Source organism: Mizuhopecten yessoensis, unplaced genomic scaffold (genome assembly GCF_002113885.1).
Source record: "Mizuhopecten yessoensis strain PY_sf001 unplaced genomic scaffold, ASM211388v2 scaffold1391, whole genome shotgun sequence".
In the NCBI taxonomy this organism is placed as follows: Eukaryota; Metazoa; Mollusca; class Bivalvia; order Pectinida; family Pectinidae; genus Mizuhopecten; species Mizuhopecten yessoensis.
In genome coordinates this window covers 701,959-720,644 of record NW_018404023.1, presented here as the reverse complement: position 1 = coordinate 720,644, position 18,686 = coordinate 701,959, and the positions used below count along the sequence as shown (strand labels likewise).

At 37.3% G+C, this 18,686-nt stretch overlaps 1 protein-coding gene across 2 annotated transcripts; it reads right to left on the bottom strand.

Moving 5' to 3' along the window:
* Positions 1 to 1,849: 1,849 nt before the first annotated feature.
* On the bottom strand, positions 1,850 to 18,337 carry LOC110461333 (general transcription factor IIH subunit 3-like). Of its 2 annotated transcripts, none has more exons than XM_021514770.1 (12): positions 18,204 to 18,337; positions 15,837 to 15,928; positions 15,260 to 15,366; positions 14,016 to 14,161; positions 11,708 to 11,770; positions 10,729 to 10,787; positions 8,996 to 9,070; positions 7,684 to 7,737; positions 6,642 to 6,710; positions 6,017 to 6,152; positions 4,712 to 4,748; positions 1,850 to 3,432 (listed from the first exon to the last, which is right to left on the bottom strand). In XM_021514770.1, the coding sequence occupies exons 1-12, from the start codon at positions 18,208 to 18,210 to the stop codon at positions 3,366 to 3,368; spliced, it is 912 nt and encodes a 303-aa protein (XP_021370445.1). In that variant the 5' UTR covers positions 18,211 to 18,337; the 3' UTR covers positions 1,850 to 3,365. The 2 variants fall into 2 exon arrangements, with proteins under 2 accessions (XP_021370445.1, XP_021370453.1); XM_021514778.1 differs by lacking the exon at positions 18,204 to 18,337 and adding an exon at positions 17,798 to 17,894.
* Positions 18,338 to 18,686: the final 349 nt, after the last annotated feature.

Here is an 18,686-nt window from a genome sequence, read left to right as displayed (position 1 = left end):
GATTATATATATACATATATATATATAATTAGGTTTTGTTTACAAGATGCAAAATATACACAGAGTGTTTAAGCTTGAATTGTTGTAATCTAATATTGTGTTTATCACGAGAATTTTGAGACAACCAGTGCTGTTACCATATGCTTATTACCAGGTTGACTTTTTGCCAGTAAGACATTAAACTGTTATATGTACATATTTGTTAAGATAATTAAGACGTTTATTAAATGTGGTGACTCTTACATTATATGCCATATTGTTATTAATTTGCAATAAGACCAGGGCCCGTATTCATGAAACCATTCTCTTGCTCAAACTCAGATTCTGTGCTCGAGCCACTTTTTCTTGTTTCAGCGACAAAAAAAAATGATAAAAAGTTATCATTTTGACAATGATTTGGAAGAATTTTGGGGAGACTTCAACCAGAATACTGTTTTCAGTATTCAAACATGAAATTGTGATCTTGTCAAGTGTTTAAGGGAGTAGTAAGAAAAGGAGTTTGAGCACAGAATCCATGCTTGAGTATGATCATGTTTATAATGAATACAGGTTAGGCCACGAACGAAGGAATGCTCGATTGCTGGTCAATTGAGCATTGATATAAGTAATGATTCTCTCTGGACCATAGCAGGGAGACCTCTTTCAAAGGTTACCACTCATATAAACTAGAAAATGTCTAAGACATAAATGCCCCTGCTCATGGATGGGACAGGACAGGACGCGATGGGATGGACATGGGCAACACTTTATGCCCTCCCCCCCTCCCCCCCCCCATTTTATGGCGGGGGCGCCATAATAAGTAAAAGTAGGATGGACGCCTCCTCTCCTCTATCATCCTTTTCTATCCCTTCATTTCTTACTTTATCCCTCCTACTCTTTTCCTATCTTTTCTTCGTCCGCTGGAAAACAGAACTACTACGAAGTAAAACCCCACAAACAAGGACAAAAGCTTTTTTAGCTCACCTGGTCCAGAGGACCATGGTGAGCTTATGCCGTCCAGCGTCCGTCGTCCGTCCGTCTACTTTTCCTTTAAAACTCTACTTGTCCTGAACAGCCATGTAGATTTTGGCTAAACATGGTCTTGAGCATCCTTAGGCCAAGGGAACTCAATTTTGTATAAATGGTGGGTGTGGCCCCCCTGGGGGCAGAGGGGCGAGGCCCAATTGGGAAAATAGAGGTAAAACCTTTACAATCCTTATCCTTATTTAGTCTGGAGCATCCAAGGGGACTCAGTTTTGTATAAATGGTGGGCGTGGCTCTCCTTCAGGGCAGGGCGAGAAAGGGAAATAGAGGTAAAAACTTCAAAATCCTTCTCCTACCTAGGGATTAAAGGATTTTATCCTTATTTAGTGTGGAGCATCCTTGGCCAAGGGGACTCAATTTTGTATAAACTGTGGGTCTGGCCCCCCAGGGGCCCGAGGGTCGGGACCCAATAGGGGAAACCTACATGTAGCAATTTTTTTTTTTTAAATCCTTCTTCTTCTGGTGGAATGGAAAGGATTTGGTCCATATTTGGTGTGGAGCATCCTTGGGTAAAGGGGAACAAATTTTGTATAAACGGTGGGTCTAGACCCCCTGGGGGCTTAGGGGCGGGGCCAAATAGGGGAAATATAACAAATTCTTTAAAATCCTTCTTCTGTAGGAATGAAAGGATTTGTTCCATATTTGGTATGGAGCATCCTTGGGTAAAGGGGAACCAATTTTGTATAAACGGTGGATGTGGTCTTCAAGGGGGCAGAAGGGTGGGGCCCGATAAGGGAAATAGAGGTAAACCTTTAAAATCCTTCTTCTACCATTCAAAGACTTTTATTAAAAACAAACATTTTGGTCAATTTTGATAATAATTACATACTTTATTTTATTTAGTAACATACACAAATCATTTCAATTTATTATTTGCCAACAACCAACATAAGAAGTTTCAATTATTCTGTAGCATATTTCTTGTATGTCCATTGTAATATTCAAATACAGCCCAGAGTACAATGTACATGTATATAAAGTTTGAATATAACTTTGTCTTGTACAACAATAATATTTTTTGAAATATTATATGTCCAATTCAATGTTATGCCAACATGAAGAAGTATGCAAAATAACAATTCTCTTGTAAAATAGTTTTGTCACAGTAACATCTACGCCTGTTAAAGTCTTTAACACATGATGACCTCTTTTAATTCCCAAAGGTCATTCTTAGACTGTTTACCACTTTAAAACAAGTGCCTACTCAGTATCATAAATTGAGAAACACAATTTCACTTTCTTACCAAAAATTATGCCTTCAAGCACTCTTGATTTCAAATGAATTCTCATATGACAAAAATGTACGCATACTTTCAAGCACTTCAACATGCTCATGACTTAAAACATATTCTCATAAGACAACCTTTTACGTTCAAGCAATTTCACATCTACACAGGACACCAATTGCAACTGAAGCCAAGTTTTCCACCTTTGTATATCCTCACTCTTTTAACATTAGGTGGATAAATATTCATAGATCCATGTATTGTCTAGTTCCTGTACAAGTGGATAGGCGTTTGTTCAACTTGTCTCTATATAACCTCTGACCTACTGTACATCTGATCAGAAGAATTACTGTAGTCACTAACCATTACTGATCCACTAATCCACCACTGAACAGGAGGATTACTGTAGTCTTTAATCCACCACTGAACGGGAGGATTACTGTAATATCTAGTCCATTACAGATCCACTAATCAACCACTGAACGGGAGGATTACTGTAATCTCTAATACATCACTAATCCACTAATCCACCACTTAACAGGAGGATTATACTGTAGTCTTTAATTGATCACTGAGCAACTAATCCACTACTGAAAAGGTGGATTACTGTAGTCTCTTATCAATCACTAATCTACCTCTGAAAAGGTGGATTACTGTAATCTCTTATCAATCACTAATCCACTAATCCACCACTGGACAGGAGGATTATTATAGTCACTAATCCACTACTGATCCACTAATCCACCACTGAACAGGAGGATTGCTGTAATATCTAAGCCATCACTGATCCACTAATCCACCACTGGACAGGAGGATTATTGTAGTCACTAATCCACTACTGATCCACTAATCCACCACTGAACAGGAGGATTGCTGTAATATCTAAGCCATCACTGATCCACTAATCCACCACTGGACAGGAGGATTATTGTAGTCACTTATCCACTACTGATCCACTAATCCACCACTGACAAGGAGGATTGCTGTAGTCTCTTATCAATCACTAATCCAATAATCCACCACTGAACAGGAGGATTGCTGTAGTCTTTAATCCACTTCTGATCGACTAATCCACCATCAAACAGGAGGATTGCTGTAGTCTTTAATCCAGCACTATCAGGAGGGCTGTTTCTTACTTTTCTTCTTCAAGCCTTTGGTTGGCCCAAACATCTTGAATGTAGTGCTGTGAAATAGAGGTATAATTATAGGCTTAATGCTGGTTAGTTACTAAAGCTCTCACTTAGGAAATATTATACTGATTTAACAGTGGTTAGTGATGTTGATATTGGTCAAGGACTGAAGGAAGGTGAGGGTTACTTTTCTTCTGAATGTATGGTTGGTGGTTTCCATATGTATATAGTTACAACTGGAAATCCTTAGTTCAAAACCAAGCCCAGATAAAATGCTGATGTTCAAGCTTTATAGCAGAAGATATTACTTGTTCAACATGCTTCAAAGACATATCTATCATTTACGGACTTTTGTCGAGGTCCTTACGTTGTTATATAGACCTGATAGAGGGATATCGACCGAGGATATAGTCTGAGGTCAGTATTACTCATATCTGGTCCATATAACAACGTATTGACCATGACAAAAGTCCTTGATATTTATATTACATATGTCATTAGACAACACGAGGTATTAAATGTCCAAATAGTTACAATCAAGGGGGTGCTTACGAAACGAAATATCCAGGTCTAAAATTAGAAACATGAGGTTGACATATGGTCACGCGCAAGCCAAAAATAGAAATATTGGGTCGATATGCTATAAATCGGCGAACCTCAGACTGAGAAAGGATTAGCAAATAAGAATCAAGGAAAAGCAGACCATATGTAATATTTCCAATTAACCTAACTCAGAGCTGTTACCTTGATTATAAATACATGAATTCATGACATAAATGCTATAAATTATGACACCTAAATCAAGAGTGGCCGTGTATCACATGTTTGTCAGGAGTCATGACAGGATATTAAGTTACTCAAGACAAATTGATTATTCACTCTTTTTTTAGTGCATTATCAAATTTTGACAGAGTAGCATACATATGTAAATGAATTGGCGCACCCAAAATATAATTATACATTAGAACACAATACGCAGGATCTTCAATTAGCCCAATTATAATTTATCGCGATTTTGAAATGAGACGACTGATGTTAATTTACAGTGTTCAGTTAAATTGCTTCAAATTATAAATTTGCATCGAAATTTTCCATCATAGTGTGTTCATCTAATACTGAATTTATGAAACAGGTTTAATTTCTTCTAAAATAGTACGAAATTCAATAAAACAATACGTACTGAACTCTTAAGGATGTGTGGCACAAAATATAAATAATGGGCTGTTATTACAACTAAAAGGTTGGAAATTTCTGATGTTTGATCATTATAGTATTGTCCAGGTGTCACACTGGATTTGTTTTCAGTTTTACAGTTGTGGGATCTATACTTACTGACAGGTGGAACAAATGGGGCTGAATGAGCAGTGGACTGAAACAAAAAATAATGAAACAGAATAAAATATTTTCTTTGGGATGGTGAATATAGACTGTATACCGATTCATACAGCACAACCAGTGAAATGGTTATGTGTGATGCTTCAATGACTAGTACGATATGTATTGATAGATGACAATTTACACTAACCCTTTCACCCCTATGTAACATTAGTAGACTCTACCATGCATTGATCTGGATGAGTCCATTATGGTCTACAGAGGTGAAAGGGTTAAGGTGTAAAATATGTAGGCATTTGCAATATTTTTTACATTACAAAAAAATATGTTTTACTGATGTCAACAAACTGAAAAAAAGGGGACGGGCGCATCACCGGAAAAATATGGTAAAATCACCAAATTAATCAGTTGGTTGGATTGTCATTTTTTTTTTTACATTTTTAAGAATTAAGTGTACATAACAAGCATATAGTGCAGCTATTTCAATGGCCAATTTATATTTTGTTTGCAATGAAAATATTAGTTTTAATGAAAAAATAACTATCTGACAGTGTAGTCCGAATGCTGATCAACTCAGACCATATTTCTTAAACGAACTTCAGAGATGTATGTTAAAAAGAAAAAGAAAAAGAAAAATCTGTGCAATATGCACTTTTAATTCATTTCTATGCGACATTGTTTTTATCCCTTCCAGTAAAACTAGATGGAATACTGTACACAGAGAATTTTCACTGCTGTTTAATTTTTTCCCTTCATTTTCGCCCTCCGTCTTAATGAGGGTGAATTTATCACTACACAGGTTATAAGAAAACAACAAAACATGCATAGTAATTGAATTCTGAAAGGCGAAATTAACATTGGGCGAAAATTTGATTTCATGGGCAAAGTTTGACTGGGCAAAACTTTCCCGTAATACAGTATAGACTTGCTCAATGTCTTTCTATCTGTTTGTCCATCTGTCTTTCTGTTTATCTGATTCACATCTGGACCACAACTTCCAATTATAAAACTTTGTATACCCAATGTTTCACAATACCCTGTTGATACAGTATGTCAGGTACGAATTCCTTGACCCTTAAGCAAAAGGTCATGGTCACAGCAACAGGTTAAAGGTCAAATAAAACTTTTTGTGACTCCCAATGCAAGGGTCCCAAACGATATGGTTTTCATTCGAGAAAAGATTTATCAATGTTATTAGTCATGGTGGAAATAACCGTTTCTAACGCATAGCTACAGTTTTTGCAGTGGTAAAGGGATCACTAACAGGAAATGGTTGTGATCAGCTCAAAAAGCCACACTTACTTGAAAGACACACAGAACATACGTATCCAATATCGATGAGGTTTCGGTGACAGAAGCAGGCAGCCCGGTAGTCGACCTGTGCCTTGGGTGGGAGGGTGAGCTTGTGGCGCTCTGTAGGGTCGGGCAGGAAAATCCACTGGCAATGAAACACACCATAGAGTTAATAACATTGATGTTACTATGTAATGTACAATTTTTATACACTGGAAAAATTGATATTACAGTGTAAAAGTGGAAATTTTCGCTTGTGGAAATGTCTGAATTGTGATTCTTTAAACTGCTCGCAGAGTGTAAATTGTTCCATTGACAGGTTATGAAACTCATATATTCTATACACCTACAATTTAATTATGAATAAATATTCACATGTGGATATTTTCACGCTATTTACTCAACACGAAAAACGTTCAATGAACATCCACTAGCGGACGTTGGAGCTCATTTTCCTTTCTATTTCCACGCACAGGGTGGGTGCCCGGTAACAATGTGTTCATACTTGTAAGCATGAATTCTACTCCAGGTTGCCAAGAGAAACCGCGTCAGTCTCAAAAGATTGGCAACAACAAAAAAATGCCTAGAATTTTTCATCATAAAGTTATATGAAAATATGAATATAAAAACTCACCAGCAGATATTGGAGAAGACCGGATACTTGTGGAATCTTCAGGTATATCCCTCCGGTAATATCACAGGCCTGGAGAATATAAAGTGTAACCTGGTTCACATTTAAAGGTGACTTCATTCAATTCGCATCAAAAGTTATATAATAAATCTTCATGATTCATAAATGACATAAACACTTACAGGTTTCGGCAGCTGTACAGGGACCCTTCAAGTCTTATACATGTAAACAGGTATTTAAATTAAAATGTATTTGAACGTTACCTATCTGGACTAGTGAGTTCCACAATAACAAGGTCATGGTCAACAGAACACACCATTAAATAAAATCCCATAGAAATCGTTTGGATGTTGAATCACCTAAATAAGGTAAAGTATTGCAAGCAATCCATATTCCTCCACCTCCAAACCTTTGCCATCAGAAATGAATAAAGGGCCATAACTCTGTATCTCATGGGCCACAAGATCCAACTTTAGTATGTAACACTCAATAGGTATTCGCATACAAAACAAGAGATCCCAGAGGGATCTTGGCGCCCATCTTGACTAGTTTGTCTGTTGGCCATCTTAATCAGTCTTTTGATCAACTTCAAAAGTTAACATGCACAACTTAGTACCAAGGGGAACCTTCATGTAAAATTTGAAAAAGATCCCTCCAGCACTTTCTGGAAAATAGCGCTAACAAACTTTAACTCTCAAATGAAAAATGGCTGGCTGTCGGCCATCTTGGTTTTGTCATCGGTCCCAAAAAACGATATGCATAACTAGGGACCATGGGGAACCTTGATGCCAAATTTGAGAAAGATCCCTCCAGTACTTTCTGATAAATAGCGCTAACAATAATTGTTTATGAACGGACAGAAAACCAGACAGAATAATGGACGGAGGGACCATGGACACAGGTTGATTTGAATTGCAATTGTATGTCAAGTATATGAGATACGCCCCGGACGAAGTTATGCACGGACGGACTGATTGACGCATTATAAACATATTGAGTCCCCTCGTGTGGAGGACTTATCGATTATCTTCCAATGATAACTAACCTGCTGTAAAAGTCCGGAGTCATTATCTAGTACACATGCATCCACCACGATGTTCTGTGAACAGAAAGACAAAATATTATACATGGTTATAAGACTCTTTCATGCCCAGGGGTGTAGAAAAGGGAAATTCCACCCAAGGGATTATCAAATTTGGTAAAACCCAAGGCAATCCCTTCCCCCCCCCAGCTTTTTTGACGAAAAACGAATCTCGAATCTGTCAGCGAAACTGAGCATACCTCATATTTTCAAACAATGTTTGCGCAGAAAAATAGATCTCATCTTTCTTACTTGTACGGTAAATATATCGTAAAAGGTTTTAATTTTTTCATCACGTTGCCTTTTCCACATTGCGACAGCGGAGTTTTCCAAATTCATGACGTCACATCATTGTTGAGCCATTGTCACATCAAATGAAATGGGGTGTAAGATAGAAATTTTCTACACCCCTTTCTTACCCTGGACAGCTCTATCTTACACACAAGGAAATGAGAGAAATATATTCAATATTTTAGCCATCAAGGAAATATCATGCAAAATTACAGCAAAGGTATTTTTTTTCAATAAGATATTGTGATTTGAGTCTATTTAATCTCCTTCATACAATACTTACAACATACTTGCCAACTCTCCCCATTTGGAGGGAGACTCTAGATTTTGGACCCTCAAATTGAGCATTTTCAAACAATGAATTTGCTAAACTATTTCTATTTTCTAATATCTAATGATTTCACCTGAAAGTACAACTCAAAAGATACCATTTAAAAGTGATTTTTTGTCCCCTGGGGTGTAATGGACAAATTTATTTTAGGTTTCAATTTTGAACAAAACGTCATGTAATATATATTCCCCATGGAAATTTCAAAAAGTTGGCAGGTATGTTGTGTAAGCAAATTATGCTTTTCATTTCAAGCCAATATAAACACAATGTCAGTGATGGACATTAGAAAAATACATTTTAGAAACAGATCCTTATAAACTTGTACTTTGTAATTTGATAGTCATAGTGGTACGATTTTCCTTCCATGTCTATCAAAACCAACCCTACTAGCTGGCTTGTGATCAAAGGAAAAAGGAAATGATGTCCTATCATCCTTTTCCTTTGGAAAATGTTTTAAATTCCTGATATTTCTTCAAGATTATCTTTTTCAGTACCACCGGTATATAAATCTCAAACATTCCAGTTTTTTGAGAAGCAAAGCATGAAAATCCTCACAGTCATTTAGCATGTCATATCAATATGGGATTTTTTTGTCCCAGGATAGCTAGCTAGTTTATGACTGTTATCTCTATAATAGTGGTAGCTGTAATTAACCTGTTTCTGTGCTGTAAATACAGCATTCATTAGATTCATATACTGTTCTGGGTTGTCTTCTGATCCTTTGATAATCTGTAAAAAAAACACCAGAAAAATTACTTACACAACTTCACGCTAGTTTTCTAAAGCCATCTTTGATACTCAAGGGGTTGTGCTTCACTTTTGCTCTCGGCACCCCTGGAATATGTCATGGCAAAATTGAAGGCAAGGGCCCGGGGGAAGCTATTTGATTGGTCTGGGGTAAAAAATCCTGACCAATCCCTAGGCTGAGACCTGTCCTTTGAAGAATACGAAGGAGTGACACCCGACTTCAAAGCCAGTCAATTTTACCGTTAAGTGACCGCAAGATTCTTTTAATGTACATCAAAGGATCAAACTAGTCTTTTTGTCTCATCCACAAGGTGGCGCACACTTAGTTTTTCGATTTTTCTGACATATTCCAGGGGTGCAGAGAGCGAAAGTGAGTGTAAACCCCGAAATATCATAACCTTAACATCATAATTACATTGTACATTCTTCAAAAATCATGTCACTGTTTTCCTAATAGAAGGTGTTTTGGTCTTTCAACTATTAGAGGCTACAGAAAAATCTCAATATAATGCCCCTCGTTTCAGGTTCAACCTCACTTATCACCAACATTTTACTAAGTCCCTTTTTCCCTTTTTCTTAAGAATGATCTATTTTTCTCAATTAATTCATTACCAAACCCCTAATAACGCCAAACTTTTCTGAACAAATGGTGGCAGTATAACAAGGTTTTACTGTACTTCTGTTGTGACTTTCAACTCGAATTTTGAAATCAGTAAATAGATCCTGATTTTTATATTCCCCCAGATGGAAATGGTAATGATAAATAGCAGCCTGGTTCCTTCTAAAAGAAATAACTGTTCCACCGTTTGGTAAATCATTTTGTTAATAATTTGTTTAATGTTAAACATGAACCAAAAAAGATCAAATAAAGTTTTAGTCTTGACAATGCATATAAGGACTTCAGTGCATAACAGGGTCCACTTGTATGAAACATCTCAACTCTTGAGATTTCCTCAAGTCTAAGATTTCCCATAGACAATACATTGCTTGAGATTTTCCTTAACTTTGAGATGTTTTATTATAAATATATAATATACAAGTGGGCCCAGGTACTGTATTTCGTATAATGAGCACTCAGGACGCTTTAAAAATTGTATTAAAGAGGGATGCTTATTAGGGTAATAAAATGTGAGTTACAAAAGAATGAGCCGAGCGTGGCTGCAGGTTTGGAAGTAAAACGTTTCATCTGCTTCATGGGATGTTAACCTGACGTTATTCTCTAATTTGAAGTGTAAATACTATGAATTTAACGGGCACGTCCTGGTCTGTGGGTGGAAGGGGTCTATTCCGTCTTTGCGTACTGCAGAGTTATCTTCTCTTGTGAGCAGGTTTTGATTGTTACGTCATTGGTTTGTGCGAGAAAATTACGTCGTTTTCTCAAAAATTGATGACGTTACTCTCACAAACAAATGACGTAACAATCAATACCTGCTCACAAGAGCAGATAACTCTGCAATATGCAAAGACGGAATATAATTCAATTCCTCTCGAAAAAAGGGGGAATGATACTAGTTATGCTGAATACAGTATATTGTTTAAACAAGCATTTTCCAAGGTGGACAAGTTCTAATTGTAGGAGTCCCTTTTACAGAAGTTCCCCAATTCATTATTTAGCTTGTTTATTGTGTTACTAAACTTACCAGAACTCTTGAAGAAAGCTGTTCTCCGGGACCAACCTCCTTTTCAGACCTGTGTATGTCTGGATATTGTCAAGGTCATTAATTATAACCACTGAATGTAAAACCTTACCAATACGTTATGTTAATCTTTTCTCTCTTAACCCTTTCACCCCTATGTAACTTTAATCAACTCTACCATGCATTGATCTGGGTAAGTCCATTATGGTCTATAGTGGTGGAAGGGTTAAATGTGCAATCAGCACAGGCCCACAGAAAGATATGCTTCATATTTGTGTTCACAGGAATAAAATCCATTATCAAGCAATATTTCTTGACTCAGTTGACGATGTCTCTTATTTCTACAAAATTACTGTATATTGAAAAAAAAATGAGCATCCTGAAAGTTAGCTTATTTCTTCTCAGGAAGATTTTCCAGGTTGTTTTAGGGTTAATGAAGATAGAGCGTGGTCTGACAGTATGACAAAACATACAGTTGTATGTTACCAGGTTTGATGAAGATGGAGTGTAGCTTAACCCTTTCACCCCTGTATAACTTCAGTAGACTCTACCATGCATTGATCTGAATGAATCCATTATGGTCTACAGTGGTGAAAGGGTTAAATAGTCTAACAGCATGACAAAACATATATTTGTATAATACCAGGTAACTCAATTATCCCCATTTTATCTTTAGTAAAAATCACCCATTCTACAAAACAAGCAGTCTCCTAGATTTAAATTAACGTGAAATATTTGGATGTTGAGAAGACTATTTCATATTCTTCAAGGAATAAGTTACTTGGTTCCTGTTTCTAGAAATGTGCTTCATCGGTTTCTGGAAATATAATCTTTGACACTTGTGTTCTTGGGGAAAATCTATGGATAAAACAGTTTTTCTTGACAAGCGTAACATTTTTTCTTAATACCATTAGTTTGAAATTCTGTGAATGAGTATGTGCACTCTGTAGATATCACTGATCGTTTTTTACATAAAGGATACAACACAGAGCCATGGCTAAAGCTCCGGCCAGTACTGTGTCCGGGTACAGCAAACTTGACCCTCCTGGAAAAATAACATTGTAACATCTAGTAGATGGTAGTATAGGGCTGCAATGATACGCATAAACCTCACGGTACGATACGTATCACGGTATGATGCTTACGATACGATGAGTATCGTGATACACGTATCCGCTCAAAAAGTCAACTTCATGATGTAAGAGTGCAGGATTTTACAGAGTCTTGTCATAGACTAAGTTATTTATGTATAATAAATACTGTCAAAATATCTTTGTATGATTTTTAGTACTTTTTGCACAGAGGGTCACACTTTCACTGAAGAATTTCAAAACAACAAGCAAACTCCTAAAATTTAATTAAAAATGAAAATACCGATGTTTTCAGTACTATTAGTGTATCGCAATACAGGCAAACAAAATAATTTGAAACGATACATATCGAAGTATTGTATTTTGATACGGTACAATATTTCATTACAGCCCTAGTAGATTGTAAATAAATGAGCACTTAAATACAATATATTATTACATTTTATAAAAAAAAACTCCAGGATTTTGTATTTAATCCAAGCATTTAAGTTTTTATTATGACTTTGCTGATAATTGTTTGATCTGAAAACTGTTCCGAGGCATAATACTTCAAAAGACTTCTTGCTATGTCACACTACATAGATGTATACATTGATAGCTTAATCTTAAAACTGCTGCTGAATCATCCAATCAACACTTAACTTCTTAAAACATTTTGAGCCTACTCCTCATCCAATCTCAGACCTTTACAATAACTGTAATCCCCTTATACACCTCAAAACAGATTGAGACATTATAACATTGATGCAGTTCCCATTCATTTAGACATCATACCATTGATGAAGCTCCCATTCAGCCCGTAGACAGATTTAGACATTATACTATTGATGACAAGCTCCCATTCACCCCATAGACAGATTTAGACAAAGAAGGACCAGGGTGGTAAATCATACTATTGATGACAATCTCCCATTCACTCCACAGACAGATTTAGACATTATACCGTTGACAGATTTAGACATTATACCATAGACAGATTTAGACATTATGCTATTGATGAAGCTCCCTTTCACCCCAGAGACAGATTTAGACATTATACCATTGATGACGCTCCCATTCACCCCACAGACAGATTTAGACACAGATTTAGACATTATACTATTGATGACAAGCTCCCATTCACCCCATAGACAGTTTTAGACATTATACTATTGATGACAAGCTCCCATTCTCCCCATAGACAGATTTAGACATTATACTATTGATGAAGCTCCCATTCACCCCATAGACAGATTTAGACATTATACTATTGATGAAGCTCCCTTTCACCCCATAGACAGATTTAGACATTATACCATTGATGAAGCTACCATTCATCCCACAGACAGATTTAGACATTATACCATTGATGACGCTCCCATTCACCCCACAGACAGATTTAGACACAGATTTAGACATTATACTATTGACAGATTTAGACATTATACCATAGACAGATTTAGACATTATACCATTGATGAAGCTCCCATTCACCCCACAGACAGATTTAGACATTATACCATTGATGACGCTCCCATTCACCCCACAGACAGATTTAGACATTATACCATTGATGACGCTCCCATTCACCCCACAGACAGATTTAGACATTATACCATTGATGACGCTCCCATTCACCCCACAGACAGATTTAGACACAGATTTAGACATTATACTATTGACAGATTTAGACATTATACCATAGACAGATTTAGACATTATACCATTGATGAAGCTCCCATTCACCCCACAGACAGATTTAGACATTATACCATTGATGAAGCTCCCATTCACCCCACAGACAGATTTAGACATTATACCATTGATGACGCTCCCATTCACCCCACAGACAGATTTAGACATTATACCATTGATGACGCTCCCATTCACCCCACAGACAGATTTAGACACAGATTTAGACATTATACTATTGACAGATTTAGACATTATACCATAGACAGATTTAGACATTATACCATTGATGAAGCTCCCATTCACCCCACAGACAGATTTAGACATTATACCATTGATGACAAGCTCCCATTCACCCCACAGACAGATTCAGACATTATACCATTGATGACAAGCTCCCATTCACCCCACAGACAGATTTAGACATTATGCCATTGATGAAGCTCCCATTCACCCCACAGACAGATTTAGACATTATACCATTGACGACAAGCCCTGATTTATCCCAGACAGATTTAGACATTATACCATTGATGACAAGTTCCCGGGCTTGGTTCTTGATCTGGTTGTTGACCAATCCAAACAGCTCATACTTTCCATCTCCCTGGTCAGCTTCCTCACTGATATTTATGGCAGATGTTCCACCCTGGTCCTTCTTTGGATACAGAAATATACTAAAAAGTACAATCAAAAACCTTATCAAATATACTGCCACCATATACATCTGTCCAGAGAAATGTTGGTGTTATAAATAGGTTCGGCGATAAAATTGGAAGGAATTGCATATAGGAGTTCTTAAGAACACAGAAAAAAGGACATTGAAATATGTTGGCAATAAAGGAGGTGGTAAATGAAACGATGGCATTATATTGAGGTTTTACTGCAGTAAGCAGACCACTAAATGCGTCATGTTGATAAAAATTGCTGTAGCCATCTTTGTATTTTAAGGGAGTTTGGTTTGGTTTAGTATTGTTTAACGTCCTATCAACAATTATGGTCATTTAAGGACGGCCTCCCCTGTGTGTAAGATGCATGCGTGTAGTGTATGCGTGTGAGTTTTGGGAGGCTGCGATATTTAAGAGAGTGCTTTCAGAAGGAAATATATTACCTATAAATTCAATCAAGTTTTCTTGCAACAAATATTGAATTTGAGTCAAGGAAGCTGTACAGCCAATTGCTGATAGTATAAGGTCCATGTTCTATCTTTGACTGTGAAAACAGTTTTTGAAAATTCTGATATCATTGCATCAAGGTATCCTTGAAATCCCAGAGGTTATGCTCTCTGGCAAACTGAAGGCTCTGTATGTGCTACCTTGTGAAAGACACAAGTAAAACTAATCTGATCCTTTGATGCACATCAAAAGAACCACACTGCAGCATATTTTAAAATTGTCTGGCTTTGATGTCAGATGTTATCATTGTAATTTGCAAAGGACAGGAAATTGGTCAGGTTTTTTTTCTCCATCTGAAACTAATCCAATAGTTAACCGCATGCTTTCAATTTTGTCTTGACATATTTTACAGGTCGAGTGAACAAAATAACGCAACTCCTGAAGTTTTGAAGTCATGTGTTGTCTTCTGTAATCTGCCAAGGACAGAAATCAACCTAACAAACGGTCAGGGTTTTTTCTCCTGGAACTAATCAAATATAGTTAACAGCATGCTTTCAATTTTGTCATGACATATTCCAGGGGGTCAAGTAAATGAAATAGCGTAACTCCTGAAATTTCAGGGACGATTTATCAGTTGACTTCTGTTAACGGCTGTCTGACCTTTTGTCTGTGTGTGCTGCTATCACAGCTAGCTTGTTCCTGTGACTCATCATCAAGTGGGAGTTGGAAAATACCATCAGGCACTCCAGGCATTGTGCCAGACTCATCTGTAAATCACAAACACTTGAAACATTGTAACGAATAGAAACATAATATTTCATAGAACAATGTAACAATATCCGTCCCACCCTTTTTTTGAGATACCTTATCTCAGCAAACTGATTTGATGAAAATCTGTTTGTTTTTGTATCAAATTTTCCTCAAAGACGGTTAACAACGACCGACATTGTCATCAGAATTTCTTTCGCTCCTCAAATGTACTACATCACCAAATCACCAGAATTTTGTTCCGGAAACTTGTAACTTGGACAAAAATGATGTAAAGGAATCCCGGAATCCCTTAGTTGTAGTATTCTGGTTTCAGAAAAGTAATATCTTGTACAATGAATTTTCCCAATCAACCCTATTAGATGATCACGAAACAAAAAGAGATCATTTATAAATATTGAAGAGCAAAAAGGCCTATATCCTGGCTATCAGATACATTTTTTGTAATTTAATCAAAAATTTTTTTTACCTGGTTCTGTCCAGATTCACCTGTGTCCGCCTGTCCCCACCACACAGGGTTGGTGTCCACGATAATAATCAGCTGACTGCTTACACTGCTTTCTGATACCAGCAACAAACAGGGGGAAAAAATAACAATTTCAATTAGTTCAGTTACAATTGTCAATTGATAGACAACAAACAACAGTTAGACTGGTTCCCGATTCAAATCCCAATTGGCCGTGCGTTTTCCAGTTGCTATTATTACTGCAATAGGAGCGTAAAAATGCATGGCCAGAAGGGGGTTCGAACCTGGGACCAACCAAACTCTACACGGACACTATATCAATCGAGCTACCTGGACCGCTTTCGTTTATTGCGATCCAAACTGTTGAACCGGTTGGACCACAGTTGTTCGTTTATGAAATAAGGTTGGACCTAGTAATCTGATGCCGTTTTCAGACGAGACTTGATAAAGCATAGCAAGGCATGCATAAACATTTGCAGGCCCGCCAGTATTATACCCGAAAATGATACATTTCAAAACAGATTAACCGTTTGTTCCACATAAACGAATAGGCACCTGGTCGTTGACGACTGACCTAGTCCATTTCCGCTACATAACATTATACAGGTACTGGAGCACTGGCCAATCTGGCTACATAGCTAGTAGATTTGGCTATATAGTCAAATATGACTATACGTATACAGGGTGAATGTAAACAAACACGCCAGTACTTGTCCTTATTATCTCATGCACCTTGATTGAAGTGTTGACCAAAACAGGTTAGGCGGTGAAATGAAAGATTTTCATATAAAAACTCAATTTCTGGTGACTTTGTTGAAGATCACCATTGTAATTCTTGGTACTTGCATCCTCTTATCCTTTCCCTCTGATGGACAGACAGGATGATTCATGATTTCTATATCAAAACATAAAATATTTAACTCCCTCCCGACACATGGACAACTTTCAGTGCATGTTATCGTTCTTTTCTGAATGCACACGTTACCTGGGGTCGAATCTACATCATTGGGATGCTTATCTTCGGTAACAGGAAGTAGATGTCATATTGAATAGACACACTATGGTTTGTTACTAATAAGTGAATCTTATGCTTGTTGACAGGACAAAACAGGGAAAAAACACAACAATGGAATTCAAACAAATGAATGAAAACTTTGTTTTTATATGAAAATATTTCATTACACAGACGCACATGTTTGGTCAACACTTAAACCGATGTGCATAAGTTTATTACCACCAGTACTGATGTGTTTGTTCATAGGAGGGCAGCGGGGACTTCTAGAAGGACATTAATCTGTAGCCACAGTCACTGCGACAGCCTGTCCGCATCTGAGAAGCTGTCCGACCGCAGAGCGTACACGACCTGGATGGGCAGGACTTTTGAATCACAGAGGGCCCGGTAAGCACCAATTTACCCCCTCGAGTGGACAGAACACCAGATTATTACATTGTGACATTGTTACATTTACACCATGATCAAACTGACTCGACCAGTATGTATTATTTTGAGGAAAATTTATGAGAACACAACTAATTTCCCACACTGACACAGGCTAGGATGGAATCAGCCTTGATATCCAGGGGTTACGTTCACTTTCGCTCTCTAGATCTGCACCACTGGAATATGTCATAGCAAAATTGAAGGCTCAGTGTGAACAACCTTGTCGATGTGACTAGAAGACTAGTTTGATCCTTTGATGTAGATCAAAAGAATCGTAACAGTAAAAATTGACTGACTTTGAAGTCGGGTTTCGCCCCTTTGTAATCTTCAAAGGACTGATATCAGACCAGCAACTGGTTAGTTGTTTTTTTTATCTGAGACAAATCAAACAGCAGGGGCCTGTTAGTTTAATTTTATGCGGAACAACCGGCTTGTCCGTTTATAAATGTAACAATTTCGGGTATAAATCCTGGCAGACCTGCAAATGTCTATGCAGGCATTGCAAGGCTTTGTCAAGGCTCACCTGAAGCAGCGGATGACCAGGTCCGACCTTCTTCATTAAACGAACAACTGTGGTCCGACCGGTTTGACCGTTTAAACGAATCGGCCCAGGTCTTTGTGTCTTCAATTTTGCTATGACATATCCCAGGGTGTGTAGAGAGCGATCATGAGCGCAACCCCTGGATATTGAGGATGGGATGAAATATGCCACCACGGACTTACATAATCTAATTCCGTGATGATACCTTTGAAAGGAAAATGATTACAATAAGCATATAAAAATGCAAACGATGCTTATTTCGAGAAAAAGAGAGAAGTATGACATCAGGTAGGCCCCTATTTATGATCATGCAATGTTCCTATTATGCTATTTTTGAAAAAATATGATGAGACACTTGCAAACTTCCCTGTACCTAACGGATTCTTACCCGTCATTTTCTTATATGTCTGCACTAAACGACAATATATTCACGTAACAGATTCCAGGTATCATGCCGGTTTGTTGACTTCGGCCATCTTTATTGACAGACCGAACAATATTTAGTAGGCGGGCGTTGATTGGTTGAAAGCAAGCTTAAGTACAACCTACAATCGGAAATCGCCGACATTTTCCGTAGGGTNGGGGTGCCGACAGTTCTTGAAAAAAGAAAAAAGTACGATTCTCAAAAAAAGTTGATATAATTTTTTTAACGAATGAAGAAAAAAAAATGTAAACTTGTTGGAAATGTATGCTGCCAACGCTGAAAATAAAGTTATGAAAATGAAGTTATAATTTACAGAGGAATGAAAGTTTTCAAGAGGAATGAATCTGGATGTTCCCAGTGTTCATGCAAGTATATGAACGGGGGGAAATTTACTTACACACCGCATGAGCGGTCGTAGCGAAGCAGAGACGTATTTACTCCATACTG

Coding starts and splice junctions, on each gene's coding strand:
- LOC110461333 (XM_021514770.1), bottom strand. Junction 14,162..15,259: donor GCAGCACACACAGACAAAAG/GTCAGACAGCCG, acceptor TGTACTTTTTAG/TATATTTCTGTATCCAAAGA. Junction 3,433..4,711: donor CCCATTTGTTCCACCTGTCA/GTAAGTATAGAT, acceptor TCTATTTCACAG/CACTACATTCAAGATGTTTG.